Source organism: Alexandromys fortis, unplaced genomic scaffold, assembly GCF_014885135.2.
Source record: "Alexandromys fortis isolate MF-2015 unplaced genomic scaffold, M_Fortis_MF-2015_v1.1 scaffold_88, whole genome shotgun sequence".
Lineage (NCBI taxonomy): Eukaryota > Metazoa > Chordata > Mammalia > Rodentia > Cricetidae > Alexandromys > Alexandromys fortis.
The window spans coordinates 1,181,829-1,204,374 of record NW_026067961.1 but is presented as its reverse complement, the minus strand read 5'-3'; the positions used below and the strand labels follow the sequence as shown (position 1 = coordinate 1,204,374).

At 52.2% G+C, this 22,546-nt stretch overlaps 1 protein-coding gene across 2 annotated transcripts in view; it reads right to left on the bottom strand.

The window, feature by feature from the left end:
- The window catches only part of Tp73 (tumor protein p73), a 60,747-nt gene extending 43,020 nt beyond the window's left edge, over positions 1-17,727 (bottom strand). The window contains exons 1-3 of one of the 2 annotated variants that reach the window (XM_050153417.1): positions 17,614-17,727; positions 3,620-3,706; positions 3,107-3,216 (exon numbers count right to left, since the gene is read on the bottom strand). In XM_050153417.1, coding sequence (XP_050009374.1) covers positions 3,107-3,216; positions 3,620-3,705 — 196 coding nt within the window. In that variant the 5' untranslated portion in view covers position 3,706; positions 17,614-17,727. The remainder of the gene's footprint in view (positions 1-3,106; positions 3,217-3,619; positions 3,707-17,613) is intronic. The other variant, XM_050153415.1, reaches the window with a different exon arrangement.
- Positions 17,728-22,546: the final 4,819 nt, after the last annotated feature.

Sequence of the window (22,546 nt, the reverse complement as noted above, 5' to 3'; positions counted from 1 at the left end):
GTGAGGGTCCCTGAGGACACAGGAGGTGGGGTTGCTGAGAGCCCTCGGTACCTCAGATTCCAGAACTGCTCGCTGACCTGAGAGTGAGCTGGGTAGTATTCCTTGTGCTGGACCCAGCCAGAGGGGGGGCTAGAGTTCCCAGGAGTGGGGCTAGCATCTGGGAGCTCCCATCCAGTCATAGCCTTGAATGGGCCCAGGTACCCCTGCTGTCTCAGCTCCGTTTCCTCTCTGTACTGCCCAGTCCCCCTGAGCTCTAACATCTTAAAAGCCACCCAATACTTTAGAAGCTGCTGCAGACTGTGGGGTGTGAGGTGGGGGCCTTACTCTGTGCTGGTGTCCTGTTTGAAACAACACACGGAACCCACATGTGAGTCCACGGCACGCTCACCCTCCTCTCTGTGTGAGTGTGGCCAACTCCTCCCTCTGATGTCTGTCATACTTCCGAGCCCCCGAATGGGAGCCATTAGCCCCACTCCTGGGCTACACACTCCACATGTAAGAGCACCCATGCAGCTGACACGTGGGAGTGTGGACCTCTGCAGGCTACCCTCCTCCGTCTGTGCCTTCCCCAGACCGGGAGTATGTACTCTCAGTCTGAGCCCTGACCACTGCTTCCTTAGAGCCCCTACCTGCAACAGTGAGGGACCTTGCAGGTCCCCAAGCCACCCCAAGCTGTTATTTCCACAGCCACCTCCGTCCCACGGACTCAGCTGATGGCTGCGAATCCCAACACTGTCCACCTCGCCTTGCTCTGGGAGCATGCATCCTACAGTGTCAAGCTGTCCCTTCCTTCCCCAAGCATTGTGATCCCGATAAGCTGCAATCAGCCGTGTCATATATGAGCTCAAACTTCAACCACCTCATTTCAGGTATGAAACATCTATTGTCCCCTGCAGTTCCCCATAGCCCTCTGCAGCCCTCTGCCAAGGGTGGCAAGGCTGTCTTCCTGCCAATGAGTCTGGAGCACAGCCGCCAGATGGCCAAAGATGTGGCTTATATCTGAGTCTTGATCTTTTGCTATCAGAGCGGCTGGGAATTTTGAAACATACAGTTGTTGGGTCTGTAGCTGTATCTTGAGAGGACTGGGTATAAGGGTCAGGTGAAGCCTGAAGAAGGAGGCCAGGAAGTCCTGGCTCCAGGGAATTCCCACTTCCAGGAGCTGAGCTTTGCACCCAGGAATTTCATCCATGGCTCTACTGCAAGGCATGTTGCTACCTGACAAAGCGGGCCCCTTGTTTGTGGAGGCGTTGTGCCCCACCCGAGTTACCCCCGCTGGGAGCAGCATGCCCCAGCAGGTGAGGTCTCATGAGCACCCTGCCAACATGTTTACATTGGGTATCCTTAGGGCCAGGGGTGGGTACCATATCCCTAGCCTTGGGGGCTTGGGACTGTGCCCTGTTTACACCTTCAGTCCAAGACCCCCACCCAGGTAGGTCAGTGGGGTCTCTGAGAATTCTGTCCTCTCAGGCATGGGCTGGGCAGCTTGGGCCGGGGGAGGCAGCTTCCAGCATTGCCAAGGCAGGCATCTTTAGAGTCTTTGTATAAGGTCCCCCCTCCCTGCAGCCTGGTAGCCATTGCCTGTCTCTCTAGACTGGAAGACATCAGTATCGTAGACAACAAGGGTCAGGATCTTGTCACTAAGGGGTAACAGGCAGGGTGGGGGACTATCCTTCTTGCCATACTGCACGGCTGTCTTCTGTTCCTAAACCCCAGGATACCCCTGCTGCAGTATCTGCCTCAGTTGTCATGCCTGTCACACGGACAAGCAAAGGTGTTGAATGAAGGTGAACTCTGAGACAGTCTCCTGAGCAGGCAGAGACCAGGGCTGGACAGGCAGAGCTCAGAGACGTGGACATCACCAGGCCGACACCTGAAAGACCCCGGCCCACCGGGGCTGCCGCTGTAGGAGACAGTCTTCTAGTTCTACGGGGACCAGTAGGCCCTGACCCATGCTCTACCCTCTACAGAAGGGGGTGGGACCACAAGGAGATGTCTCCTGCCTCTTCAGCCTTGCTGTACACTCATTCTGACAGCTCCACGGGGCCTCCAAGGTGAGCAGACTTCCCCTTCCGGTGTGAGTTCGCCTCACACTTTCCCAGCCTCTCTAGTCCCCGGCCCTCTGGCACGTGGGTCCTCAGGGGCTAGTGGGAGAAAGGCTGTCCTGAAGACCTGCTCAGCTCTCTGGTGCCTCTGCAGCTGGCATGTGCTCTTCCTTCATATGCTTGCAGGGTTCCTCCAATGAGTACCCACCTGACACCTTCCCAGCCTCCATGTCTCATGGGATCCCAGCACCCTGGTGGGCCAGTGGGGAGGTTGTTGAAGACAGAAGACCTCAGGACCAGAGGTCGTCACAGGCCCCTTCTTACATGCACCAGCCACCTCCCTCCAGCTCCTGGCATCAGCAGGACATCGCAGCGGCAGCCGGAGAGTGGGTCAGGGACAGAACCGCACTAACTACTGTGGCTTGCCTTCTGCCTTCTAGACAAGAGTTCCCAGTAGGAGCTGGTGGGCTGGTACCCCTTCTGGTCCAGGAAAGAGACTGTTCCCATTGGTTACATCTTTCCCTTCTCATATAGAGTGCTTAGCCCACTGCCCTCCATCCTGACCTGGTCCACAGTGGAAAAGGGGACAAGAAAGATAGGGATAGCTCAGAGACAGACAGCAACGCGCCTACTCAGACCAACATGGAGCGGCTTTCTGAGCAATGGAAAAAGAGACGGGCCCTCTCCAAAGGGCCTTGAGATGTTAGAGAATCCCAACTTCCTTCTTTCTGAGGGGTGAGGCCGCCTGAAAACAAGGGCATCTCAGGAAAAACTAAAGAAAGAAACAGGTGAAAGAGGCAGCTCCTTCCACCCCTGGGTCCAGTCGGCAGCTCCTCCCACACGGGAACCAATCATGCTTAAATTCATTCCTACCTAGGAGCTGACATAAGACAAGCTGGTTCTACTTCTTATAAGTTAAATATATTTACTTCTTTATAATTTGAAGTGTCCTGACTAACACAAGGTGGGCCACCCAAAGCCCTGGCTTCCTCATTCTGCCTGGCTCCTGAGAAAAGCCGACCCCTGTTTATTACCAATCTCGTCTTCAGCAAGGACCGCCCCACTCACCATGCCCGGCAGGTGGAAGACATCCATGCTGGTCTCCTCATTGCCCACTGCCTCTCTGTTCCCCCTGCTGGGCTGGGGAAGGTCGAAGTAGGTGCTGTCTGGCTCCCTGCATTGTGGGGGGAGAAAATCGGCTGTTAGCATCTGGTCCAGCATCCCCTGAGTCCCCCTGGTTCAGGATGCAAGCTACCCCATGGCTACTGGCAGCATTTGTGTGTCCCAAGAGATCGATCGTAGTCCTCCACCTCCTGGAGCTTTCCTGCTCCCGTCCCCACCTCACCAGCCCTTGGCTTGTCCCTCAGACCTGGCAGTACTGGAATGACATCATTGTGCATACATGATCTCTGTGCCTGGACCTCTCTGCCCATAGCCATCTAGAGCACTGCCCAGAGGACAGACCACCCAGGCAACGGCCTAGGGCAGCTGCTACTCCGGCAGACCCCTCTTCCAACCTGCTCCAAGCCAGCCAAGGTGAAGCAAGCCCAATGGTTGAGGGGGGTCTCCAGACTCACAGAGAACTCCACAGATGCTCGAAGGTAGCTCCCTCGCCAGGGGAGGAAGAGGCAGACTGGGTCATCTCTCCCACGCTGCGGCTCATTCTGCAGGGAGAAGGAGGACAACGTGAGCATCCAGGGAGCCCCACCCTCTGCCTTCTCAGTACCAGGTGAGTGAAGTGAGCAGGGCTGTGACCATGCAGGGGAGACCCCAGAGCAGCTGCCAAGCTCCTGCCCATGCTGCTGACACCACCGCTGTGCCCTCCTCTTCCTTCCCACTCTCTTCTCCTGCCCCTCTCTCCTCTTCCCCCTCAAGCAGTCCATCCACTGGCCCAGGAAGTGAGACAGAGGCAAATTTGGTTCTTGATACATCATTCCTAGATTCTGCTGGGGTGGGAAGGGCTCCGGACAGGCAGTAAACAACCTCCGGGGAAACGGGTAACAAGGGCACCCCTTGTGTAGACGCTATGGGGTGAGTGAATTTAGTCTCCAGGGTCTTGGGGCAGTTTGCGCAAGAATAAGCCAGGGCTGCCATCACCGTGTTCTGAGCCGACAGGTATGGCCAGGGTTAGGTCAAGCCAGGTCTTGGTTGTGTGTTTGGTGGGGGAAGGTTGTGCCAGGTGCCCAGGACTTGGAGACAGCTCAGACATCATCAGTTCCTCTTAGTAAGAGCATGGGCAGAGTGCCCCCTGCTGGAACCAGGTCTGGGACGCGTAGCTATGCAGGCTGCTGCGGAACTCAAGAGGGGAGGGGTCCTCTCTGGACCCACAGAGAAGAAAACTTGACAGAGTCTAAAGCTAAGGCCCTGAGACTGTCCTGGAGTTGTCACCTGTGAGTGGTCTCCTCCTCAAGGAGATAAAGGGGAGGAGGGTTACTGTGACCCCAGCTAGAACCCACTAGCTCTCTCCTTACTATTTCCTTAGCACAGCCTCCAACATGGAGACTCCACCCAGGAAGCGGGTGGAGCAGGGGAACCCCAGTCCACCTGCCCGCTGCTGCCCCTATCCCAGCTGAGGAACAGCTCCCTGGGGCAGCCTTCTGAGCCCTGGGAGTCAGTCTGGCCCAGCCCTGCACTGCCAAGCCGACAGGTCCAGACTTGCCCAGGGCTGGCAGGGCAGATCTGTCACTTTTGCCTGACCCCAGGCAGGCGGTGGCTCATAGAGGTTTGTGGCACGCTCTAGAGATGGCACCGGCCAGGCCATCGGTCCCCAGAGAAGTAGCACAAGCTGGAAGAGCCAGTACAGCAGCTCAGCAGAGCATAGGCACCTGAGGGTGGAGGCTCACCCAGGAAGGGAGGACGGCACCCGAGAGTCACAGCCCCGTCCTCTTCAGAAGTCGGACTCTGAGACATTAAGCGCCTTGCTCCACAACTATAATCAGCTCAGCTCACACAACTATAATAAGCTCAGGAATGAACAATTAATCTATACTCTTCTTTAATAATAGGAATTAATTTTCCCCACTTCCCATTTACCACAGTTATGAAGGCTTGACACAGCATTGGCCAACCAACACAGAGGGTCAGAAGAAACCTGCCTTCACCAGTTGTGGGGGCGCTTGTCCTTTCTGGTGAGGAGCCATTGGTCATGATGGGCTTGCCAGCAGGGCCAGGCTGGTGGATGGGGAATGAATGGTGTGAATGGGTCAGCTGGACTAAGCTAACACCTTCAGACCCTTGCTCTGAGGTCCTGACCTACAGGCCATGTGGTCCTTTTCTCCCCTTTACACTGACTATGCCAGCTCAGAAAGGGAAAGGACAGCAAAGCCTATGTCCCTTCACAGAAGCACTGTTCACTTTAGCCAGGTGGGGTGGAGGGTCAGGAACACATCGGCAGAAGAGCTGAAAGACAAGATGTGACCCGAGCACACAGTAGGTGGCATTTGGCTGTGACCAGGGACAAGCTGCCGACTCAAAACCCCCAATGTGGATGAGCCGTGAGAACAGCGCTGAGCCACCCAGTGTCTGAGTCTGTTGCTTCGACAGGTACAGGACAGGAAGTCTACAGAGGGAGCCAAAGGCAGATCCAGGGGTTCCAGTCTAAGGTGGTGTAATGGCAAACAAACACTATGGTCCCAGGTTTCTTCTGGGGGTTAAATATGCTGGGAGCAGGCAGAAGCTCGGCCGTATCACAAGATGAATGGAGGTCGCTGAGCTTCAAGCTTCAAGATGCTGTTTGGAAGCCAGCAGCGATGCACACAGGCAATCCCGTCATCAAGAGGCTGAGGCAGGGGCATCAGTTCAAGGCCAGCCTCAACTACCTGAGACCTAGGCTACCAAAGCAATATTTTAAGATAAGATGCTAATTATGTGTTCGGAAAATTTCAGGACATTCTTTGACTTTTTATGTAAGTCCATTTATTTATACATTACCTATTTATACACGTGTGGTGTGGTATTATGTGTACACGTGTTACCGTGGTGTGAGGGCAGAGGTCAGAGGACAGCTTTCAGGGGTGGGTTCTCTCCTTGCAGGTCATCAGACATGGCAAAAAGCACCCTTGCCCCCTGAGTCACTTCCCTGGCTCACGCTGGTTTTTGTTTGGAAAGAGAGAGAGAGAGAGAGAGAGAGAGAGAGAGAGAGAGAGAGAGAGACCCACAGCGGCATCTGGAACACATGTTCAGTCATGCTGTGACCATTTTGCCCTGGATGGTCTCCCACGTTCCTGTGCCACCCACTGAAGGCCAGTACTCAGGATAGGAGCAAGCACTTTGAAACTCCCTGTCAGGTGGAGGACCCCAAACACATGCTCCTCCTGGGCTCTGTAGCCCGGATGTAACCTGGGAAAGACAGCAACAAGAGCCTTGGCTGGAACTGGGGTCTGGGTATCCCAGCCTAGGATATGCCAGGAGTGTTCTGTGGGTACCTCTGCCTTCCACACCTCACCCTACCTCTCGCACCCACACCGGCTGGATTCTCCAGTTCCAGCAACGACGTATCTGAAGATGGTCAGCCCTCTGGGGGAAGCCAGAGAGGACATGGGTTCCACTTTATCCCTTGAGCCCACATGGCCAGGACGAGCAGAGGGAGTCTGAGAAGTGACAGATGACCAATGCCTGGGGCGGGGGCGATGTAGGGGGAGGGGCTACCTGCAGGCTCCAGACTCCCAGGAGGTCGGCGGATTTTACAACTCTGCCCCCACCACAAACCCAAGACTCCTATCTGAGGGCTCTTCTTCGCGCCCTTCCTGTCTGCCAGGTCCTCCTGCGTCCACACAGAAGGCACATCTGGCCAGAGGCTTAAGATCAAACCCTGGCCTGCTCACCATTCACACAGCACCCCCACATGCATACTTTCAGCTTGCCCCCCACTGGTTCCTCCAGTCTTAATGGGGTGCGCTTGAGCCAGCTGCTGATAGTCGGCTCTGCACCACTGTCCCTTCGGCTGGGACATTGCCTTCTTGCCCGTGTCTTTGAAGGCTCCATCCTAGCATCCAGGTCTGGACTCAGAGACCACCACAGCCTCCGGGAGGCCACACACCATCCAGCCTTGTCTCCCTTCCTTATTTTCTACAAAATTCCCATAGCTGGTAACCCAGCCTTTACTACATTATTGTCTTATAATCTCTCTCTTCAGAGGGGGGGAAGGGGTGGGGAAGAGGGAAAGAGAGGCAGAGAAAGAGGAGGGGGAGAAAGACCTCTGGGATATCTGCACCCTCAGGGCTAGGATTTGGTGAGGGATATCAAGGGCTTCTGTGCCCAGCTCCCTGTTCAGCCAGGATGCCAGGTTTGCTTTCCCTTCCCATCCCACCAGACTGCAGTCCCAGCCTCTGCTGCCACCACCAGGAGTGTGTGATGCTGGCCACTACAGGAGCCAATCAAAGGGGCTTCCTGGGGCCCTGGCTGCAGGTATGTGTGACCTCAGGGTGAGAGGGCAGGTCAGGACCTGCACTCCAGTAAATCAACCCTAAAACTCTAAGTTAAATCCTCTCAATGAAATCCACATTCCTCAATAGCCTGTCCTGTGTGTGTGTGTGTGCATGTATGTATGTGTGTGTGCATGTGTGTATGTGTGTGCGTGCGTGTGCATGTGTATGCATGCAGGTGTACACCTCAGAGGTCAGAGGTCAGCTTTCAAGAGTCGGTTTTCTCCTCCCCTGTGCAGGTCCCAGAGCTAGAGCTCCAGTCGTCAGGATTGGCAGCGAGCGCCTTTTCCCTTGAGCCATCTCACTGGCCTAGGAATTGTAGATTTTGTTGGAGACTTGAGTTTTTCTAGAGAGAACATGCATCCTGTGATGCGATGGGAGCCACAAAAGATCCAGGATCTTCAGAGGAAGACTTCAGGCTGAATTACACTTGGCCATGGTACCCGCTGATGGCAGAAGCACCAAGGGCCCCCAGGGGAGCCCTGGCCTGCCTGGTCAATCGGCAGAAGCTCCGAATTCAGAGACAGTTGTATCGTGCACATCTGTCCAGAAAGCAGGCGGGTCACAGCCTGTAAGCACAGCTGGTGTATGGGCTGCCTCTGGTCCCGTCCTAGCCCTGCCTCCACCTCCTCGAAGCCTCAGATAGGTTCCTCTCTTTGCTGAGCTGGACCTCTTCTAGGCCTGGCAGCGCCTACACCAGTGAGCCAGTGTAGCACAAATCTAATTGGTCTTAATAATAAAAACCCAGAGTCAGGTATTAGGGTGGTGAAAGCTGAAAGATCAGGGAAGCAGAGCAGCCAGTCACTAGTTCTTACCTCTACGAAATCCTCAGACCGAATTGGATATCCTGTCTCTTCAAGTCCTCAGACTGAACCCTGAGCTACTGTCTCCCCCCACCTTATATTCCTCTCTCTGCCCAGCTATATCACTTCCTGTCTCCACCTCCCTAGTGCTGGGATTAAAGGCACGAGCCACCAGCTCTTGGCTCTGTTTCTCTTTTCAGATAATTCAATCTCTCATGAAGTCCAGGGTGAACTCACAGAGATCCATCTGCCCCTATCTCCAAAGGGCTGGGATTAAAGGTGTGTGCCACCATTGGCTGGCATCTATAGCTAACTAGTGGTTAAGTGCCACACTCTGATCTTCACGCAAGCTTCATTTGTTAGATCACAAACAAGATAGCACCACACACCAGACCACAGCAAGCTGCCGAAGATGCTCTGTGACCAACTCAGACCTCAGCACCTGCTGCACCCCACAGAGTCCCAGCAAGCATGGGAGAGTCGGGGGGTATGTCAGCCAGGCCTGCAATGCCCAGGGCACCAGTAAAGAATAGGGTTATAGAAGGAAGTTAACGCATCTAGACAGCAAAATCTCTTTGAACCAAAGACAGCACAGCTTATCACAGAGGTCTGGCAACTTTGAGTTGGAGTCATGCCATTAACTCTAGCTTCTTATTGGCTAACTCTTACAGATTAATTTAACCCATCTCCATTAATCTGTGCATCACCACAAGGTCGTGGCCTACCAGCAAAATTTCAGCGCGTCTGTCTCCAGAGGCAGCTCCATGGCTTCTCCCTTATTCCGCCTTTCTTTCTCCCAACATTCAGCTTAGTTGTCCCCCCGACACACACCACCTAGCTCTGTTCCCCTATAGCTCTGCTATAGGCCCAAGGCAGTTCCTTTATTAACCAATGGTATTCATAGCATACAGAGGGGGAATCCCACATCACCAGGGTGACCTTGAACTCACAGAGATCCATCTGCCTCTGTCTCCTGAGTTCTGGGATTAAAAGATCCATTGTTACCACTGGGTGATCCTACACAGAGAAACCCCAGCAATGCTGACTGAAGGTTCCTGGCAGGGCCACTAGGCCCACACAGACACTGTCTTTTCTCTTCCAGTCAGCAGGAAAAAACCCCAGAGGAACCCACCGTGATCAGACCACCCCCACCATGGTATATCGACATGATGTCACAGTTAATGTGGTCAGCAGTTCACTTCACACCGAGTACTGGGCTCTGTCAACCAAGTTAGAGATGAAGCAACCAATGTCCCAAGCCCACAATGTTTGAGACCCCCAGGGACTTGCCCCAGTCATTGGCCATCCTAATTACGGCTTGAGCTAAAACAGGTTTGTTGGTGACCTAATGAAAGTCACTGGCTGTCCTCTGTCCCCTAACGGAAGTCGCTGACTGTCCTCTGTCCCCTAACGGAAGCTGCTGACTCTTCTGTTACCTCACCCTGCCCATTATGGCTGGTCTTAGTTTCCAAGCAAAAGCTACCACCCTCTGAACCTTCCGTCTGGCCCCCACATGTTCCTCTGAACCTTCCGTCTGGCCCCCACATGTTCTGCTATTAGTCCTGTCCTTCTCCCAAACACCCCCTCCTTGTCCCCTGTCACCATGGCCCTGGATACATGCTACTTCTACGTTCGGCTGTCCAACTCTTCTTCCCCGTCACTGTCCTTGAAAGCTGAAGGCAGCCTTCATCTTGGACAACTCTCAACTCTCCTCCCCCACCCTCGTCTATATCACTCAACTGGAGGTGGGGACAGAGATGTCACTTCTCATAGAACACATCAATTAAACAGAATGGGGGGCATCCTGCCCTTGCTACCCCTACTTTCTCCCACCACACCCCCCCCGTTCCTGCTATGCCCACGCTTCACAACCACTTATGATATACCAGGCACTCTCAGTCATCCTGGGCCATCTGTAGGGACAGACCCTCACACCTGCTAGAACTCCGATGCCCATCCTCCCTTAGGTAAGCTGTGAAGTCAGACAGTCCACATTTAGCCGGGAGGCAGGCCCTTCAGCAATATGGGGATTTTGGGTATGCTAATGATCCTCTCTCTCTAGGTCAGCAGGGGAAATCCCCAGAGGGACCCACCTTGGCCACCCCTTTCTTGGTAACTCTACTATGTGATGTCACGGTTAATGTGGTTTGTTAGCCGCTCACTTCGTATTAGCAGTGAATGTTAATAAACAGAAAAATGGAAATCAGAAATGTCTAGTAGTAAGTCGGTGGCGACCACAGAAGGGGCTCTCCATTGCCCATGTCAGTCATTCTGTGGCCTTTCTTCCAGAGAACTCAAAATGCCCTACCTAGCACCCATGAGATCCTCTCATGGAGGGAAGGCAGGTGTCAGGCTCAGGGACATGGCCAGGGAGTGTCCCTCTGGAAACCGCAGTGTTTCTAGGCAGTGGCCCAGTCCAAAGATAGGAAGCCAAGAACCTGGCCACAGGGGGCCCTGGTGCTGGGAGCCTGTCTCTCTCAAGCGGTGGGTGCAGCTAGGAGCTTGCTGCTCTCACCTAGTACGCTGGGCAGAGGCCAGGGTCCCCCTGATGTGAGGCAGAAGTACCTCCCTCCTCAGGGCCAGCGTGGCAGTGACAACCCCCTTCGCCTGTTGGTCCTGTCCCAGCAGGAAAGTGGCTGAAGCCCTGCTTTTGCTCACCTCACAGGTGGGAAAAATCCCAACTTTCAGGCAGCCATTCTGCTCCCTAGCCAGGTGAGGCCCTTGACGTCCAGGTGGCAGCTGCTGCCCTCTCCCCGAGCTGGGGGAGTGAAGTACTGGCGAGGGGAGACAAATTTAGCCACTCCGTACAGGGTGGGGTATGTTATGTGAACTATGAAGCAGCTGCTTTCTCTTGCCTGGGCTGAGGCCATCAGCCGCAGTACGGGAATGGGGCTCATCAGTCAGGTCACTGGGGTTCCCTGGACTTCTCAAAGGAGATGATAGTTGGTCAAACTTCCTACCCATGCCAAGTCACCTGGCACCCTGTGGGGACTCAGACAAGAGCAAATGAAATGAGTACCGCAGCATGCTGACCTGTGCCCCTCAAGACAGCACGTACAGAGAATAGTGTGTCCCGCATCTTATTATCAGGGACCTGGCCAGGGAGTGTCCAACTAGCAAACAGTCCAACTAGCTGGGTCACTCGCTCAGGGCGCATAGTAAGCGCCCACCTCTTGATTCCTGCACTTTAATCTCTTCTTTCTATGATGGGGAAGCTCAGCCGATCACATCTGGCTAGGGTGTGGCTGCCTGGAGCCCGGGTAGAAAAACAGGGGTAGATAGGTGCGCATTCTCTCTAAGGCACCCCCGCCATCACGAGCCTCCTTCCCAGCTCTCCTTCAGCAAATCCTCCCAGCGTGCAGTCCCTCTACAATTCCAAGCCTTTTGTTAAGAGAAAACCAGGAGTTTCTGTCTCATGTCAAGAGCCATGATATGGGACAGTAGAAAAGAAAATAATTTATAAACTTTCTTTGCCTTTCCTCATATTTGTTTTTGTCTCTATCATACCTTTCATTGGATATATATGTCTGTATATGTCTATATAGGTCATGCTTAAGTCTTCCACAACGAACAATAAATTTCCCTGCAGTAATCTTTGAAGTTTCCAGGAAGAAAATGGGGCCCTACAACAACAACTCCACCTGATTGATATGACGTCATGATACTGATAGTGCTACTCCTGTTTTGGGTACTAGCTGCACAAGACAGTTCGGACTTGGTTAGCTGAAATGGTGCACATCTTTTACAACATTCTGGCCAGACCTCCACAAAATACTCAGAGACTATTTGCAATTTTACCAGACCAAATACTAATCTTGGAGTTTAACCACCGTTTACTTTCACAGGATCCCCTAGGAAGAACGTCTCCCCCATTACAGCTGGAAGCAATTTTAGAGGATGACGTCCCCTCTCCCAACAAAGTTTGCCCTCAGGTTTAGGGACATCATTTAGGGGTTGGTTTTAATTGGTATATGGTTGAGGGATGGGGGAGGAATTTTATAGGCTCAGGGATGTTCTTGAAAAAAAAAAAGGGATAATTGGTGATGGGATAATAGATTGGTATTTGTGAGTTATTGTTTTTAGACAATTATATTGGTATCAATTCTTATATATTGATACAAAGTTAAATTATATTGAATATTGTATGCATGTATGCTTCTACCTCTGTTTGAAACATTATGCATTGACATATATATTTACCATATTGCAGTGTACACTACTACCTCTGATCAAGATACTTATACATTGTTTACATTTGGAGGTCATTGTTCTTATTTACTGCACAGTTGTTTATTGTGTTAGTCTAAGTTAGATAGGTTTTGAGAATTATAGATCAATAGTATCTATATTTGTCATATTTATAATTAGGCTAATCAGGTTCTTTAGATACATACAGATTATATTCAGTATAGGTAGTATAATCTTCAACCTCTTCAAAGAGCTGTAGAAAATGGCCTTTAATCTAACCTAGAGTTCCATGGTAATGAGACACAAACATTTTTGGCAACACCGATCTACTCCCAAGAGAATGTTGAGCACCAAAGACACTCCATCTGGAGCCTTTCTTCTTGGCAGAACTGGCCTTTGGGCAAAGAAATGTCCATACCTCAACCACTGACAGAGATATCCATAAATGGATAAAACAGGACTGTCATGTCCTGCCAAGACAGGGTAAGATAGTTTTGAAAAGTTTCTTGCCTTTGAAAACGGTATGTCAGTTACACCAGGCCTCAACATTGCAAATGAGACTTTGGGTGATTGCCCAGGTAGTCAGTTGTCTCTGTCATTTGTTGCACATTTTGGAAGTTTCTTGATTGTACTTCTTGTTTACTCAAGTAATATTACTTCTCTTCTCAGATCTTTGATGGAGTTGAAGATTGGATAATTGTAGTTACCCTCCTCATGATTTAGCTAAACTTAATTTCAATACATTATTTAGACCCCTTGAAATAGAATGCTTAGTAAAACCTTTGTTATGTGTTTCTTGCTTAATATTGTTTATTGCTTATAATTTTATATTTGGTATCTGTTCCTATTGTATATGGTTGTATTGGGTTTGGTTCGACCTTGTTTAGACAAAAGGAGGAGATGATGGGGAAGCTCAGCCAATCACATCTGGCTAGGGTGTGGCCGCCTGGAGCCTGGGTAGAAAAACAGGGGTAGATAGGTTTCTAGAAGTGACAGCACTTCCGGTATGCACTCCCACCTTCCTGGGGAAGCCCCCACTTGTTTTCAAGGCCCTGCCCACATGCAGACCTTCAGGGATTCCCTGTCCGCCACTGACCCGCTCAGACCTCCCTTCTGCCCCTAATTTCTCACCTTCATGTTGGGGTGGTATGAGACACATGGTATCTACCCTGACACTCAGCCCTGCTAGGCACCTAAGCCAAGTCCCTGCTGCTCCGTCCACACAGCCCACCTCTGCCACTCTCCCTAGCAGGTGACAACCTCATCCCGAGCCTCCGTGTTCTCATCTGTAAAGGGATGATCATGGATCCTCATGCCCACCACCCATGAAGTGAAGTTAAGAGGGTGACCATGATGCAACAGCACTGGGCAGGATGGTGTTGGATGCACAGCAGAGTCATGGCTCCTTTAGGATGGGGTCACAGTGCGAGAGAGAAAGTCAGGCTCTACTGTACTGGAAAGGCAGAGTGAGAAGCAGCATCTGTGGACAGAGATAGGTCAGCTCTGGTCTCTGCCATCGCAGCATCTCTGGTCTCACCCCTCTTTGAAAGTGGTCTCAAGCCTGCTGAGCACCTCCATGTAGCACGAATTCTAATTGGTCTTAATTAATAAAAACCGGAGCTATCAGGGGTGAAAGCTGAAAGATTAGAGAAGCAGAGTGGCCAGCCACTAGAGAGTTCTTACTTCTACCAATGTTTACCAATGCTCACACCAAAGTTGGGGTTCCTGTCTCTATGAATCCTCAGACTGAATGCGCTGAGCTTCCATCTCCTCCCACCTTATATTCCTCTCTCCACCCAGCCCTATCCCTTCTTGTCTCCACCTCCCTAGTGCTGAAGTTAAAGGTGTGTGACTCTCAAGTACTGGGATTAAGGTGTGAGCCACCACTGCCTGGCTCTGTTTCTCTTTGAGACTGGATCAACCTCATGTAGCCTAGGGTAGCCTTGAACTAACAGAGATCCTTCTACCTCTGCCTCCTGAGTGCTGGGATTAAAGGTGTGCACCACCACTGCACCACCTGGCCTCTATGGCTAACTAGTGACTTACCCTGCACTCCGATCTTCAGGCAAGCTGTATTTGTTCAAGCACAAACAAAATATCAGCACACCACCTCACTCACAGGACTTCTCAAGAAGAAGGTTGATATCTATCACATGGAAGAGGTGAGTCGGGGATAACCTGATTATCTTGGGGGGAAGAACGGATGATACCTGTGATGATGCCAAAGGCTGGGTGCCAGGGAGGACCAGGAAGCCAGGTCTGGACTCCCACCCTATGCCCTCAAGTTATGGTGGCTGGAAATCAGGCGACAGGTGAATTTGGACGGTGGGGGTCACAGGCCTGAAGGTGTGACTTCCTCTGAAGGGCCAGGGGTACGGGTGGGACAATTCAAGGGAGCTTGCTGGTGTGACCCCCCCTTGCCATGTACCGCCAGTGCAGCTGGGCAGATGTCCCCTGTCAGTGTGCAGCAGCAACCTAGAGGAGGTCCTCCAAGGGAGCCTGGCTGGAGAGAAGCGGGTGGCAAGACCGGTTCAGGCCGGCAAGGATAGAGTGGAAAGAGAACGGGGTCCAGCGGCCGCCGGCACTGAGCAGGGCTCATGCTGAGGGAGGGGAGATGGGAGCCAGCAGCCAGGGAGGGTGTCTGTCTAGACACTGTGTGTACAAGTGTCCAGAGCAAGTCTCAGTGGGGTGGGTGCCCACCTCATGGGAGTTGTCACGGCCTCGCCCTATGACTCAGCTCTTCCACATGCCAGGCTGCCGGTCACCCTGGCTCTTTCAATCTGCCCATTTGAATCCCTCTATTCCAAACCCATTTCTACTCCGCTCACAGGGGTCAGATGGTCTCTTTGCCTACTGGTCACCATCGTTAGAGGGCCTGGGTTTAATCAGAGAGAGTCAGCAGCTAGGCAAACGCACTGCTGCCAAGCAGAGGCTGCAGGTCACGGAGACAGGCCTCAGGAGGGCAGATGGAGCTACTGAGGACAGTGATGGGGAACCTCCAGTGTACACCCTGATCCTCAGACCTCTGCACTCACCAGACCTTCAACAAGCCACCAACTTAGGGGCCCCCATCTCCTCCTGTGTGTGGAGCCTAGACTCTCTAGTCCCTAAAGAAGGCTGTGACACCTTCCTTGCATGAATGGTTTATGCTAAGCTCTCAGGAGAATCCTGGACAAGATTGTTACCAAGAATCCAATGTGGATGGCTGTTCTGTGTCTGTAATATAGCCACCTGTGGGTCCTCATGGCCCGACTTCCATTTGGTTTTGGATGTGGAGGGTGGCTGGATGTGGAGGGTGGCTTCTTGCAGGCACTTTGTGTCCCGTTCTCCTCTCCAAGGGACTCATCTACTTCTGGAGAGAGTTCCAGGTGACCTTTAACCTATAGAACTAGGTGCCAAACACCCCAGAACCCTTTGTCTCAGGCCTGAGGCTGCAAGGAAAGGCCCTACACTGCCAGGTAACAGTCCTACAAGTCATCTGTAGGACAGCCCTTGGCTCCCCGAATGTCATGACATTGTCTACAGGAGTAGAGCCCATGTGTATTCAGATAAAATGCAGAGGACAGACCTGGCCATGTTGTTCAGTAAGTAAGTGTACAGTCTAAAGTTGGCATCTAACGAACAGACATTGGTGGCAGAATTAACCATTTAGTGTGATGGCCTTGCAGGTCAGGGAAGGATGGTTGAACCCCAGAGTGAGCTATTTGGGGGTCAAACCTCACCATTTGCACCCCAGGTCCGAAAGGCTTCTATAGGGGCTGAGTGAGATGATCAGCAGTTAAAGGCACCTGCTGCCACGCTTGATGGAGTTCAGTCTCTGGAATGTACTCACATGCCTTCGAACACATATACACACAAAATAAATAAAAGATTAAAATAACAAAAAAAAAGGAGCTGTATCCTCATTTGGTCTTCGATCTGTTGGAAGTTCAGATTTTAGAACCCAAGGAAATATCACTGGCCATGTGTGGCACCGCAGGGACCTGTGTCCTCTTGCTGGCCCTGTTAGCTTTCACTACAGGCACGAGACCCTCACAGCATGAGTCCTGCCTACAGTGAATGCAAATGGACCAGCAGTTGAAGTAACCAATCAGATCAGAGATACCCCAAGACAACCAGTCATGGTGATATATGCCTGCAATCTCAGCACTGGGGAGACTGAGGTAGGATGATCAAGATTCAAGGCTAACCTGGACTACAGTGAAATCTAAGTTAGCCTGGGCTACAGAACAAGACCCTGTTTTAAAAACCGGAGGCAGATATCTCTCTTCCAAACAACATTCCAGCCATCTGGGCTCCAGGACCAAGGAAAGGATGATTAGACACAGGGGTATGGCCCATACACCCCAATTCTCTGCCTCCCCACCCACCCTCTCACACACATATACACACTGCCTCACAACGCACCGCACAACTGAGGTGTTCATATGTGTGCACACATGTGTACGCTCACATGTTCTCTGGCCCCACTGCAACCATTTCTGTTTAGCATTTTCTCCAGCTCATCCTGCTAGGACCCTATGTAATCTGCCTGTCCCCCTGTTCACAGGACAGCAGCCCAAGGGGACAGCAGCAGGAGCAGGGCCTGCTGAGCTCAATCTACTCTCCACACTCGGGCCACCCACAGACATACACGTGAGGACCATGAAGGCTGGAAGAGGCTGAGGCTAGGCAGCCGAGGAGAAGCTAAGGAGAGCCAGTCAGTTCAGGGCAGTGGCAACACCCTGCAGGACAAGCATGGCCTCAGAGGGTCCAGGTAGCTGCTTGGTGTCTCTTGGGCAGGGAATGAAGAGAAACCCAGGTGGTTCAGGGGGACGAAGGCTGCAGAGATGCCAGAATCACTTTTGTTCCCATCCTGACTGGCCATAGCACAGGGACACAGACAGGGAGGCCCTGAAGTTCACTCAGGGCAGATGGCTTCCCAAAGGGCCATACCACAATGCCTTGTCCCATTAGAACCACAGAAGTACCTCCTCAGATTGCCTTGGCCACCAGCTTGCCTATGGGGCATGCCTGTTCACACAGTGCCTTACTTCTGGGCTACCAGGTGAGAGTTAATGGGGAAGGGCTTTTGTATCCTGCTGGTACTTGTGAGGGAGGGGGACAGCAAGAGAACCCTGCCTTCAGAGCTGAGAGTCAAGCAGAGCCCATGCCTACCTTGGCTGAGCCTGGGCCCTGAGTAGGTCCGTAGACTTGGATTGAGGTGCTGGAGGCCCCGTGGTTTGCAGGAGGGCAGTGGCAGGGCAGTGGCAGCAGCGTCCCAGTTGCCTAGGTGATGACATTGGAGTTACGGAAGCTGGGAGGCCTTGTGGCCAGCTCCAAGCCAGTGGGTGGAGCCTGGCTGGGAGCCCTGGGTCTGGGGACCAGCTAGTAGGCTTACAGGTGCTGGCTTGTGTTCATGACCCCTGCTCCTGGTGACCAATCTGAGGACACGCTCCCATTACCTGGGAAACTTGAGTTCAGGAGGTTAAAATCACAGAGGGTAGTTCCTGTTGGTGGTCTCAAGCACATTAAACAGAGCCAGAAGATGGCACAGTAAACCCATTTACACCTCGGTACCACCCCTCTCTCCCCTGATCAGTTCAGAATAAGCCCTGGGAACTCTGAAGTCTCAACAACACACCTCCACGTGTTGGTGGCGGCAAAGTACCTGCCCTTCTGCATGATAGGAACCATGTCTTTGTCCTGTTCACACCCACCCGTAACTCCAGTTGGTGTTGACCCGGGAGGATGGGCAGCCAGAGTGCTAAACTCAGAATTTCTATCTCGTGTTCCTAACCGCTAGTCGGGGGACTTCAGAGGTCCTACTACCCTCCTGTTGCAGTGTAGTTTGTGCTGATAAGCTATCGTGTGCCACTGAAGCTTTGTCAAAGCAGACTATGGGAACGGGGAGGGTCCCTTGGCTTCCCCAAACCTCTGTCCTGATATAGGCTGGCCCCCTGACAGCACACGGCCAAAAGCTTTTGCTGGGAGTGTGATGACACACACCTTTTAACTCCAGTGCTGGAAGGCAGAGGCAGGTGGATCTCTGTGAGTGTGCGGCCAGCCTGGTCCACAGAGCGAGTTCCACACCGTCCAGGCATAGTGAGACCCAGTCTCTAGAAGGCAAACCACTTCCAACGGACATTGCTACTGCTCTTCTCATGAGACAGACGTGAAACATCAAACCAGAAGCTCACGACATCCGGCAGAGATATCTGAGTAGCTTGATTGGTAGAACCAAAGTAACGTCATCAAGTCGGGGGGCTTAGAGACATCCAGCAGAACTGACAGGGGAAGTTGAGGCAGTCAGTCATAATCCCCGAGCATTAAAAGAGCGAGCTTCCAAGCTTCCCATTGTACTGCAGGCATTTTTAAGATTTTAGAAAACATGAATTATGCCTACGTGTGGGTATCGGTTATGTGCACGTGGGTGTATTCCCCTCGAGGCTGGAAGTGTCAGGACCCTGGAACTGAAGTTGCAGGTGGTTATGAGCTCTCTAATGTGGGTAGTGGGGACCCAACTCGAGGCCAGCCTGGTCTACATATCAAGTTCTAGGATAGTCAGGAACATATAGTTAAACTGTGTCTGAAAAATGAGGCAGTGGGGAGTGGCAGAGAAAGAGAGATGGATGGACTCAAACTCACAGAGATCCACCCGCCTCTCCCTCCCTATTGCTGGGATTAAAGACATTCACAACCACACCTGGTGAGAGCGTGCTTCTTTAATTAACTAAGCTGGCATACTAAACTGCCTCCTAAACTTCTGTGCTTAAACCACAGACACAAGCACCCCCCAGCCTCAAGCAGAGACGCTTCTCCTTACAATACACAGCGGTTAATATAGAGATCCACTTGCCCAAGATGCCGAAAAGAGACAGATGTGGACCCAATCCTAAACAAGTAGCCTAGATCCTCTCCAAGGCTCAGGGAACACTGAGAATAGAACCCAGAAGAGACTCAAGCATCTACTGCAATCATTAGCTTAACTCAACTTCACTTCCTCCACAGGTCACACAAGCCCAGCCCAATCAGCAATCAGTCAAGGAGGGGAGAAAAGGAGCTCAGCCCTTTACCTCTGAACTATCGGCTATTAGTGGGTTTTGGGAGATGGGGAGCCACGGTCTTCGGTTATGTACCCTGTGCTGAGCCCAGTGGGCTCCAATGGATAGCTCTGAACTCACAACCATAAGTCGGTCTGGCTATTCTTGATGGGTCACTAAGCCAACATAAGGGTGGATAGGTGAAAATAGTTAGTACCCAAGGCATAATATGTGAAAGTTCAAAATTAAAAATTATAAAAAGAAGAAATGTCCACCTTGTCATAAGCTACAAAGAAAAGTGGGTGGTGATCACGGCGAATGTAGGAAGCAAGAGTTCCAGAAAATGCCAGTTCAGAAAACGTTATCTGAGATGGCGGCGCTTCTCTCCTGGATAAACTCAAGCCCTACCCAGTGGCCAAGTCTGAGCATGGTGTAACAGGTGACGGACGCTTTGGAGGACAACACGCCCTGGGCAGACCCAGAAAGACCCATCACTGATGCTATCTCCTAATACCTTTCACCTTCCAGGGACCCAAGGCCCAAGAGGTAGGGCATGTGCGCATGCGCACGCACACACACACCACACACACACACAGACAGCTCAGGGATACTTGTGGGTATGGCTGGTGCTTTTCTGGGTTCTCTAGGAATAAGCAGGGAACTCAGCATCTCTGCTACATGAATCCATCTATTGAAGGACAAAAATGAGTGGGAAGATGGACGGGTGAGCGGGAGGACGGACGGGTGAGCGGGAGGACGGACGGGTGAGCGGGAGGACGGACGGGTGAGCGGGAGGACGGACGGGTGAACGGGAGGATGGACGGGTGAGCGGGAGGACGGACGGGTGAGCGGGAGGACGGACGGGTGAGCGGGAGGACGGACGGGTGAGCGGGAGGACGGACGGGTGAGCGGGAGGACGGACGGGTGAGCGGGAGGACGGACGGGTGAGCGGGAGGACGGACGGCTGAACGGGAGGACGGACGGGTGAGCGGGAGGACGGACGGGTGAGCGGGAGGACGGACGGGTGAGTGGGAGGACGGACGGGTGAGCGGGAGGGAGAACGGGTGAGCGGGAGGATGGACGGGTGAGTAGGTGGCCAATCACATCTCCATTTTTTTGTTTTGTTTTCCAAGACAGGGTTTCTCTGTGTAACGGTCCTGGCTATGCTGGAGCTTGCTTTGTTTCCCAGACTGGGCCCGAACTCACGGAGATCCACCTGTCTCTGCCTCCCGAGTGCTGGGATTAAAGGCGTGTGCCACCACCACCCAGCTTCCATTTACAGCTCAAGCCACGTCTCAATCTGTTTCCTGAACAGGTGACAGAAAGGCAGCCAACCCCAGCGCTAGGCAGGGAATTCAGCAATGAATTCAAGAGGCCAGGGTTAAAGATCTGTTCTCACCATGCCCCAGGCCCACGGAGGGTGTCCAGGTGTGGGGAGTGCTGATGAGTACAATGTTGAGGTGAACCTGGTCTCACCTGCTGTAAAGTTAGTAGCATCAAACAATGAGTGTTTCTTCCCACACGGGATTGGAGAACTGAGCCAAACTGGCTAAAATCGAGGTGTGGCTGCATGGGCTCCCTCCATTGCACAGAGGCTGCTGGAGGGACCACCTTCCGTACCTCTCAACTCTTCCAGCATCTAGCCACTGCTTCTTGAATGGCACCCTCTCCCCAGCTCTGCCCCATCTCTCTCTCTATGATGGCACTGGGTTGCCTGATTGATAAACCAGGATGACCACAGTTGTCACTATCCCTGCAGCAGGAGGAAAAGCACCTGGGGACAGGATGTGGTTGCCTTAGAGAGCGAGCACTCCTTTTTTGTCTCAGCTGAGTCTTCGGTCCTGGCCCCGCCAGCTCCTCAGCCCCTGCAGAAGTCCCGAGAGCAAGTAGGAGTTCAAGAAAGGATGTGACAGACACCTTGTGTTGACGCTGTTCGTTCGACATGAATGTTACCAATACCAGGAGAAGAGCTACTGAGGAAGTGGAGGGATTGATGTATCTAACATATCGTTCACGACGGAGACAACGTTCACCTCATCTGCGCCAGCAGAACATTGACTCTTTTCTGTTTTTTCGCTTCTGTTTTCACTGCCGCATTCATTTTCACAGACAGTGGACCTGGGTCTCCTAAACACAATCTTGGCCAAACCCTTGTGCCTCTCACTGCGTGAGATTGAGTCCCCTGAGTCTTACCCAAGATACAGGGAACAGGCGCTCAGAGAACAGGCACTAGGACATCACTAGACGTTGCCTGGCTTACTGAAGTTTCTGATGGTCCCTCGAGTGGCAGATCCTAAACGCCCCTCCTGCCCTACTATAAGACTTATCCCCACGCCCCTCCGAATGATACAAAGCATATCCCCGGAGTACTGGCTTCTGTGTTCTGCCTGGGATATCTTTTGCTGTGGTAGACTCAGTGACCTCCATATTACTCAAGAGGCCTGCACTTTGCAGGACAGAAACCTCAGCTTCAGACTGATGTCACTGAATGACAAAGGCTGATCTTACAAAGTTTTGGTTCTCGAGCCCCACAACAGGGCCTAATATACAGCAGGTACTCAACAATGAGCAAGAGATGAGTGATTTCATAGTGGCTTTGTGGGTGGGTGGATAGATGGACAGGTGGATGGATGGATGGATAGATGATGGATGGATGGATGATGGATGATGGATAGATGATGGATGGATGGATGGATGATGGATGATGGATAGATGATGGATGGATGGACAGACAGACGAATGGATGGATGGATAGATGATGGATGGATGGATGGATGGATGGAAAGATGGGTGGATGGATGATGGATAAATGGACGGATGGATGGATAGATGGATGGACCGGATGGGGCTTTTGATTCACGTAAGAACCATGATAATCAAGACAGTGCAAAGCAATGATGTGAGAAGGTTCATCCTAAGAATCAGGACTTGATAATTTAAATATATACATGGCTCAAGTGCTATGCTATTTGTCTACATGGATATTTTCTGGATACTATGAACTCTTGCACAGTCTAGGTGCCAGCCAGGGTTTGAGGAGAACAGTCCAGGGTTAACCCCCACTATAA